The sequence below is a fragment of the Lepidochelys olivacea genome, assembly GCF_965140295.1.
Source record: "Lepidochelys olivacea isolate rLepOli2 genome assembly, chromosome: 16".
NCBI lineage: Eukaryota > Metazoa > Chordata > Testudines > Cheloniidae > Lepidochelys > Lepidochelys olivacea.
Genome location: NC_140426.1, coordinates 16,082,192 through 16,096,551, shown reverse-complemented (window position 1 = coordinate 16,096,551; position 14,360 = coordinate 16,082,192). Strand labels below are relative to the sequence as shown.

At 52.5% G+C, this 14,360-nt stretch overlaps 1 protein-coding gene across 3 annotated transcripts; it reads left to right on the top strand.

Annotated features, from left to right (window-relative positions):
* Positions 1 to 195: 195 nt before the first annotated feature.
* ASB6 (ankyrin repeat and SOCS box containing 6) lies at positions 196 to 12,012 on the top strand. Of its 3 annotated transcripts, none has more exons than XM_084650117.1 (8): positions 196 to 263; positions 1,154 to 1,256; positions 3,035 to 3,221; positions 4,555 to 4,736; positions 6,579 to 6,685; positions 7,098 to 7,206; positions 8,586 to 8,672; positions 9,133 to 12,012. In XM_084650117.1, exons 3-8 carry the CDS (start codon positions 3,109 to 3,111, stop codon positions 9,807 to 9,809), a joined length of 1,275 nt encoding a protein of 424 aa, XP_084506243.1. In that variant the 5' UTR covers positions 196 to 263; positions 1,154 to 1,256; positions 3,035 to 3,108; the 3' UTR covers positions 9,810 to 12,012. The 3 variants fall into 3 exon arrangements, with proteins under 3 accessions (XP_084506243.1, XP_084506245.1, XP_084506244.1); XM_084650118.1 differs by lacking the exon at positions 196 to 263 and adding an exon at positions 287 to 532; XM_084650119.1 differs by lacking the exon at positions 1,154 to 1,256 and having other exon boundaries at positions 219 to 263.
* The last annotated feature ends 2,348 nt before the right edge of the window (positions 12,013 to 14,360 follow it).

The following is a 14,360-nucleotide window of genomic DNA, read 5'->3' as shown; positions in this document are numbered from 1 at the left end:
GTGACATACCCAGCCCCCGAGCTACAGTGGGGGCAGGGTGCCGTCAGGGGAGAAGGAGCCCCTGCAAAGCACGTGCCCTGCGGCCAGCCCAGGTTGCAACGTGCAGAGATTGCCTGGCTCCCCTTTCCCTGCAGGCGGCTGCCCTCTGCTGAGCCAGCCGTCCTGCAGCTCCCGCCTTCGGCCGCTAGAGGGACGGTGAGCTGCAGCCTGCGGAGGCGGTTTCCGTTTCCCGTGCGCCGCCCGCCAGCAGGGTCCCCGGGCAGGTAGGAGCGCGTGCCCCGGGCCCAGGCTGGCGCGGGCAACCCAGCACGGGGCGGGGGAGGCTGACGGCCCGGCCCGGCCCCGGGCACTAAGGGGGAAGTGGCGCTGGGGAAGGGAACTTAGCCCTGCCTGCCCCCCCCCGGAGGAGCGGGGGGGGGGGTTCTCAGGCCCTACTTCGGGTTTAGGCAGGACTCTTGGCCCTCTCTGGTGCAGCAGCGTGCAATGGCATACACGTGTGTGGGTGCGGCACCGTGCAATGGCGGGCGTGTGGGTACGCACATAGCATGTGGGTGCAGCCGTGTGCAATGGCGGGCGTGTTTTGTGTGTGTGCACATAGCATGTGTGGGTGCAGCAGCGTGCAATGGCGGGCGTGTGTGTGCAATGGTGGGCGTGTGTGGGTGCAGCCGTGTGCTATGGCGGGCGTGTGTGGGTGCAGCCGTGTGCAATGGCGGGCGTGTGTGGGTGCAGCCGTGTGCAATGGCGGGCGTGTGTGGGTGCAGCCGTGTGCAATGGCAGACAGGTGCATGCTGTTGCTGACTGCAATGTCTGGTACTTGGCAGGGGCATGACTGGCTTCTTGGTGTGATGGTCACATCCCCTATTGCAATGCCTGGTAGCTGCCACTGTGGCAGGTGCTGCTGGTAGCCCTGACCGCTTAATAAAGGCAAGCTGCTTCTTGCAGTGAGAGATCCCACAGAGAGCCACCCTGCCTCCAGAAAGAAGTGCATGCCTCTACCAATGGCAAGCGGTCACTGAGTCACCTGGCCCGTACCCTGGGACCCACTGTGTGAGGACTCATGATTGGGTTGAGCTGGTTGGGAAACATACATATGTGTGCGTGCATCCATGTAAACAGCGTTGCTTGTTTATAGTATATTTGTGAAATTTCCCAGCCAGCTGCGTGCCCTTAGCCTTGGGCTGTGCCTGGTCCTGTTTCAAGTGGAGGGAGGTGTTAACTGCTTGATTCCGCTCTTACAAGTTCATCATTTGCATCAGGTGAATTAAGCACCGTGTAACTGCTGCGGTAACCTTGGTATATCTTGATGTTTTGTTATTCCCGCAGGTGGTGGTATTCATTTATTATTTTTATTGTGGTGGCAATCAGAGGCTCCAGTCAGGATCAGGGCCCCAGTGTGCCAGGCCTTGAACAGACACACACACAAAAGATAGCCCCTGTCCTAAAGAACTTACAGTATTACACCCCAATACTCCGAAGATTTTTGTCTGTGCTTTATGCACTGTGAATAGTCAATGGAATTACTTGCAATGCTTAAAGTTAAGCACATGCCTAGGTCTTAGTAGGGTCAGGGCCATAGCAGTAGAAGAGTCAGAAATTAAATCTTTGCTGAAAGCAACGCACTGTCAGGCTAAAATCATATTGCGAAGAACCTGAGCGAGAAGTTCCTTCCTCTGGTTACTACTGACACTTAAAATGATTGAAACTGAAAAAAAATCTAATTTACTTCTGTCTATGGTTTTGGTTATTTTTACATTTTGTATTTGGACAGTGAAAATGGACTAGCTGCTTTAATGTTTTGGTTCTTCTGTATTAACGCATGAAACAACTCAGGGAATGTTTTTTAATTAAAAAAATTTGTTTGAATTTAAAGGGGCCCGACCTAGATAGGGGCCCAAATTTTTAAAATGTGTAAGGCGTGGGGGAAGCCCTCCAGCTTTTCTAAAAATCTAAGACCAGCATGGATTGTACAAATTAAAAGGGAAAAAATCCAGTGAAAACAGGTGCTTCTAAACAACTAGATATTTCTCTGCAGAGATTCCCACTCTGCCACACAGAGAACCTGAAGGTGAAATTGACTAAACAACAGTAGAGGTGACTGTGTTGATTCCCATTGTCTACACTGGGAGAAATGCAAAAAGTAAACAAAGGAACTAAATAGTGATGACTGAAATAAGATCCTTACAATCCTTTCATTTTTAATAATCTTACTCTGTTTAGGTTCTAAAATCCTGCTCGTCACTATGACATCAGAGCACCTCATGTGTTACTAGTAACTCAGCAAAAAGTGTATTGTTTGCACCATTATGATTTTTTAAGTTCAGTGTAGTTAATGGTTTTTTAAAACACCTATGGAGTGTTTCTGTTTATAGCGGGTGTTGAGAACCCTTCTTAAGAAACAGAACCAAGACTCCCTGATCATTGTTTCTAACTATCCTATTGATTAAAATTAGGCCACATCTAAACTAGGAAAAATATTAGTCAATGTGTTTTAACTAATTTGAATTTTAAACAGGGCTGTGATCCTAGCACAGACAGGACAACTTGTGTTTAAAACCATGTTAGATGGTCATGGTTAACCCTAGTCTCCCCTTAGTGAGACCTTCTCGCTAGTTTTGTGTGAATAAAAGATTTTTCAGTTCACTGGCAGTTTGTTTTTTTTAAATTGTGTTGGGTCAAACTGGAAACATTTTCAGCAAATTGAAAAGTAAAATAAATTTGTTTCAGGTCAAACAGATCATTTTGTTTCGATAAAACTGAAACATTGTTTTGAATAAAATCAAAGGACATTTTGAAACACAAAGTTGTTTCAAACTGAAAAATCAAAACATTTTAAAAACATTGAAATGAAAGTTTTGATTTTTTCCAGAATCGTTTAATGTTTTTTTTCCAACCCAAAACAATCGGATGAAACCAACACAAATTTGCTAAATGTTTTGGTGTCACCAAATCCTCATTTTTTGCCCAGCACCGTATCTGATGGTCCCCTTCCAGAAACCTGTAACTGATCCCTGTTTGAACGTCCGTCTGATTTCAGGGAGAAAAGAAGAATCCATCTCTTGTGCTTGAGCCAAAAGGATATTCTGGATGATCTTTGAATAGAAGAGCACAATGCCTTTCTTGCATGGCTTCCGCAGGATCATTTTTGAGTATCAGCCATTGGTAGATGAGATCTTGGGATGTCTGGGGATACAGGATCCTGAAAAGCAGGAAACTCTAGAGAGGTAACAAATATCAAAACTCTGGTGGCCTTTACTCTGTGACTTAGTTTATTTTTTAAGTAACTGAATGAAGGATTAAATAAGTGGTTGTGGGTCACTCTAAGCTTCTCTCCACAGAAGTTCCTCTGAGTAGCTGTGTGGTATCTAATTAACACTCTGAAGTTATTGTTATTACAGTAGCATGTGGAGGTCATACCTGAAATCAGGGTCCCACTGTTGTATAGGCATGTTGTAAAAGGTGGTCCCTGCCCCAGTGAGTTTACAGTCTAAATAGACGACATACAAGAAGTGGACGAGGAAGCAGGGAGGTAAAATGACTTGCCCAAGGTCACCTGGCAGGTCCAGTGGCAGAGCTGGGACGAGACCCCAGGTGTCCTAAGTCTCCACCAGTGAGCTAACTGGTGTGCTATCCTTGAATCACTGACTGTACAATCAGAGGCCTTTGCTGTAGGAAAGCTGGATGCTAACGTTGGATGGATGTGGGTGCCAAGAAGATTTGGGGAGCCCTTTAATAGTGGAGCCAACTGTTTACACAGGGGTTAAAAGGCAGATTACGGTGTTCCCCAAAACCTGCAGAGAGGAGCTGTTTAACCCTTTAGAGAGCCCTTCCCTGTTAGAGTCTGTTGACCTGGAGCAAACTCTTGCGATAGGAACTAAGTGGAGTTCTCTCAGGCAGCTGACACTTAATTCTGAGCACAACAAAACATCCCACGGCAGTCAGACCCTAAAACGAGAGCAGCAGCGAAAGCAGGGTGCAGTGCACCGAGGTGCGGCTGGCTCCCACAACACAAGACTGGAACGAAGGAGGGCAAGACACCTGCAGAGACCGTTATTGGGCTGGGCTTTGTGAAAGAGCCCAACAGAGTCAAGTGCCTAAATCCCATCTAAAGTCAAAATATCTTGGGCACCTCGATCGCAGCTGTGCTCCTTGCAACCCTGGTGAGAAGGGAGAGTCATCTAGCGGTTGCAGTGCAGGTCTGAGAGGTTGGTGTGCGGGGCCCTGTTCCTAGCACGCCCTCAGATGTGCCATGTGGTTATAGGCAAGTCCCTCATGCTCTCTGTGCCTCGATTATTATTTTTTTCTCCTCTGCAAAGTGGAGTTGAGACTTTCCTACCCTAGCAACATACTTGGAGATCCTCTGAGGAAAGGTGCTGTCTCAGCACCTGATCCAAACACTGGTGGGCGTCTTTCCGTTGATTTCAATCAGCATGGATCAGGCCCTACGTGCAGATAATATCATTGTCAATTTTAGGCCTCCCTCATTCCCTTTTCCAATGCACATCCCAGGAGAAATGCATGGAGCTCTAACAATGGGCCATTTTTCTGTGTCTCAAGCTCCAGCTGCCTAGCTGAAGACAGCAGCAAATTCTTGGTCCTCAACAAGCTGTTGGAGAGAGAGACCCACTCCGCATTCTACCAAGAAGGAGTGAGCTACTCCTTGCTGAAGGTAGCTGAACTTGGGCTGGTGAATGCAGCTGAAATCCTCCTGCAGAATGGGGCCAATCTTATCTTTGAAGGTAAATCTGGGGGAGATGATGTGTTCTAAGCGCACCCCTGTTCCTGATGCAAACAGGCTTTGCAGGCGGCAGAGAGGGAGGGAAGGTCCATTTGTGGGCTGGCCGGTGGATTGGAGCCTGAACAGGTGTCCTGGATCTGAATTGAGGTCCCAAGCCCTGCCCCTTCCTCATTGGGTTGGTCATTCCCAAGTTAACCTGTCTAATGCGTGGAGCAGTGTTCGATGTGTTATGGGTTTTGGAAGAAGCCAACGCCCAACCCCCTTCCATCAGGGGGAAGATCAGTGAGCTGGGTAGGATCATAGGATATTCCACTTTCCCCTCCAAACCCCCTTCAGTGGGTAATAAAATTGGTCCTTTGCGATCTGTCTCCTAAGACCTTCCATGCCCCTATCCCTCACAATGGATTGATTTTTTTTCTTTTCTCTGAACTCAAGCCAGGGAGAGGATGCTGTGTTGCCTTTTTTTTAATTAACGTTAATGAAAATGCAATTGCTGGCACTGGGCCTGGTCTCTCCCACCGTTCCTTGGTGCTTTTCTCTGAGCCAACTTGGAAATGCATTATGCTTATGTTCTGGGCATCGCAGGAAGCTGGTGAGTGCCTTTAGGTTTAAATCATAAGTCGGAATGTGCCGGCTTCCCAGGGCACAAGCACCAGCGTGGTTCCAGGGAAACAGGAACATATTAGGCCAGAGTCTGATGGTAAAATCCAAGCGGTGTCAACTCGTGGGGCAGGCGACGGGCTAGTGCAGTGGTTTGTCTGGCAATCCCTGTGCCCCTCGCCTTTAGGTTCACGGTTCAAATCCACCAACAGCAACGAAAAGCTGTTACCAACTGCTGGCTGCTTGTTGAATAGAGCAAGGTGGGGTTCAAGCCAGTTTAGTGGCCACAACAGACCCCCGTGTTGCCAGTCCCAGCAGCGAGCACAAGGATGCGAGCCCCCGGGATTAAACCACCCCTTCAGCTCAGGATTGAGACATGCTGGCTGGTCTGTGCCGACTAGCTTGCCCTAACCATGGCAACGCTATCCCTGGGCTGTGGATGGCTAGAGAACTTCAGGGCTGTATATCTGGCCTCTCTCAGCAACGCTCCTTGAATTAGCCTTGTGCGTCAGCGCATGGGCCTGTTTAATAGGGTGAAGGGTTTAAAAAGCTGCAGAAACCAACACTGACTCTTCTGTTCAGCCCGTGTCAGAGAAACCCTCCCACCCTGGCAGTGACTGGGCGTTTGTGACATCACACCTGGAATCCTGGCCGGGCTCCTGCAGGGTGTCTGGGTTTAAACGGAGCCAGCTCCGTGATCTGTGGAGCATCCAGCTGTTGGGAAGGGGGTGGGGATGGGGGTATTGGGCCATGAATTGCTTCCCTTGCAGGCACAGATGCAGCAGGGTAGCAGTGACAAGCGGTGAGTCTCTTGTCCATCCATTGCTGTCAGGGAGGCGGTTGGGGCCCGCCTGTGGGTCGCAGAGCATATAGGGGCTGCGGGCTGCCCCACTGTCACAAAAGCAGGGCTGCAGCCTGCCAGAAAGGGGCTGGGATGGAGTTGGCTCTTCTGATCCGGCTGCTGGGGGCTTAGGGCCAGCTTGTTCATTGTCCTAGAGACAAGGCCCCCACAACAGCAGAGCCTGGGCAGTCAATTGCTTTGCTTCAGGCCAGCCCTCCTTGTAATTCCTCCAAGCCAAGCAGGATCCCATCCCCTTCCCACGCTCTTAGCCCCGTCTGGGGAGCTGGACTCTCTGAACCCAGCTGCTTTGGGTTATTCTGCTTTATCTTGGACCGTTTCATATTTTTGGAGGGCGTCTTTAGTTCTGAAACTCCCTGACTTGTCATTCGGTTCTGGCCCTAGATCCTGTCACCTATTACACAGCTCTGCACATCGCTGTTCTCCGAAACCAGCCGGACATGGTGGAGCTGCTTGTGCACCGTGGGGCGGACATTAACCGGAGAGATCGGGTATGGAAAGCACCCACCTTAGACACAGGGCTAAAGGATCTGACCTCTCCTAGGTTTATGGTACTGATAACGCCTCCTGGGAGATCTAGGCCTGTGATTTACTCTGCCAGAGTGATGCCTGCTTAACTCATCTCCCTTTATCTTTAATGTGTTGGGCTGCTCAGGTCCAGGTGGAGCATTGCATGCTGGGACTTGTAGTTTGCACAGGCTGCAGTCAGTCCTTTGCTTGCCCTGCCCCATAGCGCTAATGCTGACGGGACTAACTTACGCTCTTCCCTTCCGGCCGTACGAGCCCTGCTTTTCACCCCATTGTCTGACTGTGGATTGTTCTGTATGATCAGCCTCCACAGCGAAGTGCTAAAGTGGAAGATCATGGGCTTTTTCCAGTTGCTGTTGCCTTTCCTCCCCTCAGATTCACGAGAGCAGCCCCCTGGATCTTGCCAGTGAGGAGCCCGAGCGGCTGCCATGTTTGCAGCGTCTCCTGGAACTCGGTGCCGATGTCAATGCGGCTGACAAAAATGGTCTGTGCCCCTTTCCATCATACAGGAAGTGAATTTCCCTCTGGCCCCCTGCCCCACCCTAACTCCTGGGGCACTTGGTTCTCACAGAAAGCAACCATTGGTATGCGTAGCAAAGAGAATGGGCAGACAGCACGGCCTAGTTAGAGCAGGGGACTGGGAGGCAGGACACCTGGGTTCTTTTATCTAGGCTGTTAATTTGGTACTGGATTTCTGAGTTGCCCAGTGTTTAGCCCATTTTAGAAGCAGGAACCACCTGTGGAAATTCAGATCCAGGTTAAGACCTTCAAACCCGACCAGGGTTCAGGGGCATTTGCCCCAGGGCTATTGGTATCTCTAGGACAAGCAGGGATTTAACCACAGTCGAACATGCTTTAGCAGTGTAGCCGTGCTCCGACTACCTGGCACTTCTGGCTAGGACGCTTAATTCCTGCCCACACCAGTTGGGGAGATCACACTCAGTCTGTGCTGTGACATGCTTGCAGTTGCCCTGGTATGCTCAGGGGCTAATGGAAGAGCCACAATGTCTGGTGCTTCCTCTGGTGACTCTAAAGCAGTATTGTGCGAACACGCACTAGCCCCAAGTGGGGTTGCCAAGCCTCCCAGTTTCACCGGGCATCTCCTGGAATCGGCCTTTATCTCCTGGAGGCCACTGAAGCCAAACTGGGAGATTTTACGCTGCTAGAAGTCCAGCAGTGCGAAGGCAGGCTCTCTGCCTGCACTGGCCCCGTGCCGCTCCTGGAAGCGGCTGGCATGTCCCTGTGGCCCCCGGGGGAGGGCGGGGGCAGCACGTAGTGACCCCCTCCCATTCTCCCCAGGGATGTGCCAGTCACTTCCGGAAGCGGCACGGGGCCAGGACGGGCAGAAAGCCTGCCTTCGCACTGCTGCACCACTGACTGGGGGTGGCCCGAGGTAAGCACCTCCTGGCCAGAGCCCGCATCCCTCACCCCCTTCCAACCCCCTGCTCCAGCCATGAGCCCCCTCCCAGAGCTTGCACCTGGACCCCTACCCCAGGCTCAGCCCAGAGCCCCCTCCCATACTCCGAACCTCTTGGCCCCTGCCTGATGAAAGTGAGTGAGGATAGGGGAGAGCGGATGGAGTGAGCAGGGCGGGGCCTCAGGGAAGGGGCGGGGCAAGGATGTTTGGGTTTGTGTGATTAGATAGTTGGCAGCCCTATCCCCAAGGCTGTGTATGCTCCCTCTGCTGCAGCCTTGTGCGGTTTGAATACCTCATTAAGGGGGTTCATTATTTTTCAGAGCTATATGCAGAGTGTCCCCTCCATACTGTCATGGTTCGTGGACGGGGCAGGCCCAAAAGGGACCCTTCCTAGAAGTCACTCTGACGTAATGCTCCCACTCCCCGGTTTATACTCTTATCCACAGGAAAGACAGCCTTACTGCATGCCCTGGCCAGCAGCGATGGAGTTCAGATCCACAACACTGAAAACATCCGGCTCCTGTTGGAAGGAGGTGAGGGCAGCCGAGCAGCTGTCGGCTCATTTCCCGGTAAAGACCAAGCGTTCTTTTGGGCAGGGCCCGTCTGTTCTGTGTTTGTACAGCACCTAGCACCATGGCCTATGCCAGGGGTTCCTAGGTGCTACCACAATACAAACAAACAACATTTGGCCTCTGTGAAGATTGTTTTAACTGGTAGCACAGGTTGGTACAGAGAGATGCTGTCTCTCCAGGTGAAACAGTCGCTACTGTGCGCTCCATCAAAGCCCCATCTACTCCCTAAATGGCAGGCAGAAGAGGGCTGGAGGTGGGTGACAACGATCAGGGGCTTGGGGCTGCAGTTCAGAGGAGAGGTACCACGTGCTGGGGTGCGACACATACCTGCACCTGCCATTCGGTGTCAGCCTCCCGTTCCAGGGAGTCGGTGTCCATTGCGGCGTCTGACTGTGGCTCCCCCTTTTGTCTCTGGCTTCAGGAGCAGACGTGAAGGCCACCACGAAAGACGGCGACACTGTCTTCACCTGCATCATCTTCCTGCTTGCCGAGATGGTGGGCGGGGACAAAGAGGAGGCGCGAATGATCAACCGCTTCTGTTTCCGGGTCACCCAGCTGCTGATGGCCCACGGCGCTGACCCCAGTGAGTGCCCAGCCCGTGAGTCCCTCACCCACATCTGCCTCAAGAGCTTCAAGCTCCACTTCCTGCTCCTACGCTTCCTGCTGGAGTCGGGGGCCTCCTACAACTGCTCCCTCCATGGCCCCTCATGCTGGTCGGGCTTTCACGTGGTCTTTGAGAGACTGTGCTCCCACCTCAGCAGCTCGGAAGACGACCGCTTCTCCGCTGACCTCCTGCAAAAAGCAGAAACGGTCCTAGAGCTCATGGTGGCCAGCTCGCAGATCCCCAAACTGCCCAGCAACTTTGACATCAGCTCCACCAGCTGCAGGTTCCATGGGGAGAAGATCAAGGCCCTTTTCTACTCCCTGAAGCAGCTACAGCACGCGCCACAGGCCCTGAAACATCTCTGCAGGGTGTATATCCGGCAGCGCCTCAAACCGTGGCCCGTGGATGTGAAGATCAAGGCCCTTCCGCTTCCCGACAGGCTAAAGTGGTATCTCCTCATAGACCACGGCAGTGCTGGTGAGGAGGACATCTGAGCCAGGCAGGGGGCAGACCTGGAATCCTCACTCCAGTCCCTCCCCCAAACACTCCGGTGACTTGGTTTCCCCACCTGGAAGAGCAAGAGGTTCCTTATGGTCCAGATCAGCTTCCTCCACTGCCAGCCAGTGCTTTGTTTGATCACACCACGCTGTCCACAAATACCGGGGCCAGGCTTCTCTGGGAAGGGATACCCTCAATAGCATGTTACCTGAATCCCCATGAAGTGTGATTTGGGGTGGGAGGGCAGAGGGGTAAGTGGATTGGGCTGGTCATCTGGACTTTGTGCCTTTACGAGCGATGAGCATTGGTAAGAAGGCTGCTTCGCAGGGATGTTCAAGAAATGCCTGCCTGGATTTGGGATCATGGGCCCGGTCTGAGGAGCAGAGATTCAGGCGATGCACCCCACAGGTTGCGCGACTGCGTGTGCCGTCTTGTTTGAATAAGGCCGAGGAACAAACATTCCTCCTCTCCCTTCTCCGCCCACCGCGCAGGAAGGGCTGAAGTGGTGCCTCAGGCGAATGGCGGCTTCCAACGCTGCCGTCTCCTGGGAGCGCAGCCCGGGGCAGGAAGAAACCACGACCTGCTGGAGAAATTGTTCAGCGAGCGCCTCCTCGATAAGCTATGCGGGCGGTTTCCCCTCGGGCCAGGCCCAAGCGCGGGCAGTGCTGTCTGAGGGATTGATGGCCTTTTGCCACACCCCTCTGTGCAGAGCCTGGAGCAGGCTCGGCTCTCCCAATGCTTGGAAAGCAGGAGACGTGGCGTTAGGCAGCCTGGGCCACATGCCAGAGGAGCAACTAACTTCACCCAGGATTTCAAGGGCCATAGTCACGCTCCTCTCGCAACAGCTTGTCCGCTTGTTGTACCACCTTCCGGGACTAAACGAAGAGCAGGGAGAGGTTAGCGTTCCCTCTCTTTTCCCCAGGCATCTGCCAAGCGGTGGGGGCGAAGGCTGGTGCCCCGGTGATCGGGGGGGGCCTTGGGCTCAGCGAAACCTTTACAAAGGAGAGGGAAGCGGCAGGGCTGGGGGCAGCATCTGACTCTCTAGCTCAGGGCTTTGCAAGCTGCTGATATTGCAAGTGGAGGGTAGCACCCGGAAATGATGGGCTTGTGAAAGGACGTGCTCAGGGGCAAGGAGGAGACTGTAGGAACAGTGCTAACATGGGGCCTGGTTGTGGATTCCCAGGCCAGGCAGTCCTTTCGGCTTAGTCTAGTGGCACATTCAGCCCGGCTCCTACAGTTCGGGGGGTTTTAGTGCAGCTCTCCACTCTGTGCCTTGGGTGTGGTGGCCAAGTCTACTGGAGCAGAGGAGCCTCTAAGCTTGTTTCCAGCCGAGGCTCCACTGACCCTCCCCGTGAGGCCGTGTCTTGGGCTGGAGGTGCCTCCTCCTGGAGGCCACGCACCTTGGCCAAAGGAGCACTTTGCAGCACTCGCAAAAAGAAAAGGAGGACTTGTGGCACTTTAGAGACTAACCAATTTATTTGAGCATAAGCTTCCGTGAGCTACAGCTCACTTCATCGGATGCATACTGTAGCTCACAAAAGCTTATACTCAAATAAATTGGTTAGTCTCTAAAGTGCCACAAGTACTCCTTTTCTTTTTGCGAATACAGACTAACACGGCTGCTACTCTGAAACCTTGCAGCACTTGAAGCCCTGGCAACAAAGGGTGGGGCTCTCGTTTTCTTTGGTTTGTGCCCTGCTAAACCCTAAGTGTGATCTCAGCCCTGGGGCTGCAGAGATGAAAGGCTGAGTTACAGCACCATCCACTCAGGGCAGGTTTCCTTCCAGTGTGTTAATTTCTCTAAGTGCCAAAGCCAAACAGCTGCTAAGCCATTCTCACCCCCTGGGAGAAAAAGCAAAGTCTCCAGTGAGGAAATCCACTGTGATTTACCTATAATTACCAGCTAGGCATGAAAAGCCTTCAAGTAATTGTGGCTAACGTTTCAGCTGGGTACAACATGAGGCTGTTCCTCCCGGGCCATCACTTCCACCCATTTGTTAACACTCATGGCAGGGCAAGAATATGCAATTCACTTTCCTGCCAAAATCCATCCACCCGATGTCTTCGCCCCTCCACCCCTACCCCCAACACTTCACAGAAGCAGCTGATGATCATATTGACAAATGGGTGTAAAATGGAACACTGTGTCAGTGTCTTGCTGAGATCAAGCCATTAAACATGACCTGTTGTAACAGAAAATGGATGTTTGTTTCTTTTGGGGTAGAGGGGCTCAGCAGGTGGGATCTACCTGTCCTGTAGGGAGATGAAGACTTAACTGCAGCACTCTTTAGTGTGTGGGAGACTAGTCACCCCGCTGTCAGTAAATGGGTAACACGGATGGGCCAGGCACCGTGGACTCATTCCTTATTTTCAGTGAGATTACACAAACGAGGCAGCGATTGCCTGCACGCATCTCTGACAGTGGGCCTAAGTGTAGGACTCAGTTTTGATCTTGATGAAACGAGTATAAAACTGGCATAACCCAAAATGATGCTAACTCACAGGATTTACACTGCTAACAGCAGTACAGAGATGCCAGATTCACACTAGACTGTGACCAGAATCTGAAAGAAAGAAGTCAGGCTCAGCTATTTGTTTACAGGGCGGAGAGAATGAAAACATCTAAGTTATCCGGGGGGGGGGGAGCGAGCCTTCGCATTGTCAAAGCCTGGCCCTGCAGGCAGGACGCCAAGATTTTATTCCCAGTTCTGTACTGGGCACTTGATCAAATCACTTAACTGCATGCTGTTTGCACGAGAGGGATATTTCCCTCCTCCCAGCCAGCGGGGGACTTGCTGCTTGCAGCTCAGTAAAGGTTGTGGATAAAAAGGTACTAGACGACACGTGGTAAGACACTGTCAAGCAGCGAAGTCAGCCGCCAAAGACTGTTACTCTGCTGGTACATGGGCCTACCCCAAACAGGGCAGCCACTGGGCCTGCTCTCTCCCTCTTTAGCTGCCCTCTTTATTAGCTGACGAGGGGCTCTGAAATAAGGGAGGGTGCCCCTTTGGATCTTAATTCCTGCCTAAGTAACATGGTTGCTCTTTACAACACAGACCGACTTAGCATCAGGTCCAAGGGGCTATCGCTGCAGGCTTGCCCCTTGTTAAATGGCAGAAGCCAAGTGTGAGCTGCCCAGGGCACGGATCGAAAGCTAGCGAGCGCCAGAATCACAGCCTGATTTTGCACTAAGTCACTGTGCAAACAAGCCCTTAAACCCACCCCACCAGTCAGCGTTTCCTTTCGGGTTGCTGCTCAGCGATCACGAGACGAGTGGCAACAGATGGGAAGTTGCTACAGCGGGGGGGTGGTTTGACAGGCCGGGCGCAGGCTCCCACTCTGAAATGCTGGAACCGCCCTGTACCATGGCGTGCCCGCTGGAGCGAGAGGGACACAGCAGTTCTGGGCCAGGCTCTTTATTCTGCAGCGGGTGGCAGGTGTCGGTGCTTGCTTGGAACATGCTCATTCAGGAAGTGGCAGATACTTCCTTGCCCGAAATTATACAACGGCACCACGGCGAGGGGCTGGCCTACGCTCACAACCCCCACTCTGGGCGAGGTGCCAGGGCTCGATTTGGAGTCTCTCTTAATGCGTAGTTGGCCACAGCAACATTATTTTAAAAATCCTTTAGGGTGAGAGATTTCCCTTCTCCTGGACTGGGAGGGAGGGAACAGGAGAGCACATCCCCAGCAAGCCGTGGGCAGCCTGACTCCCCCCTTCTGACTCACAACTGTCGAACAGGTACAGCAGGCAAGCTGTCCCCGGCTGAGGTTGGGTATTACCCAACTCTGCTGTGCCCCTGGGGAGGGAGCACTGGCCCCACAAGTTCTCAACCTCTACGCCACCCGCCCCCACACAGATAAATATGGATTTGATCAAATCTTGAAAAAGTTTTTGCTCTGACAAAGTCCCCGAGATTCCATGAAGACACGATTTTGCTACTGATTTTGCGTGGAAGATACAGTGGTGATGGGCAGCCATATAAAACCCCACGACAGCCCCAGGGCCTCTTTTCTTCCTCCCCTTGGAAAGATCTGCTCCATCCCAAGGAAATGGCAGAGATCTTCAGACAGACAAACAAACAAAATCACCCCTTTTCCATCACTGTGAGAGAGCCCGAACATCTACCCCTCTGCCTTTGTGACAGATTTCACGTCCCAGGAACCTACAACCTCCTGCCTCAGACTGGTGTCGGGAAGGCAGCAAGAAACGCCTAGCTGAACCGACCCCAGTTCAGGCACCCAGAGGAGAGGAGGGTTAGGACCAGCGAAGTAGGGAGCTGGAGCAGGAGCTAGTGAGTTCTACCCCCTGCAGCAGGGAGAGCTAGTGCGTCAGCCTCCTCCGCACGCCCTGAACCGAGCGGCATTCAGGCAGCGCGCACGCAGCGTTGTCTGGCGGCAGGCACACACACCAAGGCAGGGCAGTTGCAGGAGTTCTTACTCTGCCTCTCGTACCCCTACCTGGTGCAGCATCAAGGCTTTTCCTCTCTATAGAGCCAGCCTGGGTGGGTGGCGTGGGGGTGTTTAAGCAGAGTCCGTGTACAGAGG

What these genes read in the sequence shown, in the direction of transcription:
- ASB6 (XM_084650117.1), top strand. Translation starts at nt 3,109, where the DNA reads ATGCCTTTCTTGCATGGCTTCCGCAGGATCATTTTTGAGTATCAGCCA. An exon ending in GGCCAATCTTATCTTTGAAG is followed by an intron (nt 4,737 to 6,578) that starts GTAAATCTGGGG and finishes TTCTGGCCCTAG; the next exon opens with ATCCTGTCACCTATTACACA. An exon ending in ACATTAACCGGAGAGATCGG is followed by an intron (nt 6,686 to 7,097) that starts GTATGGAAAGCA and finishes TCCTCCCCTCAG; the next exon opens with ATTCACGAGAGCAGCCCCCT.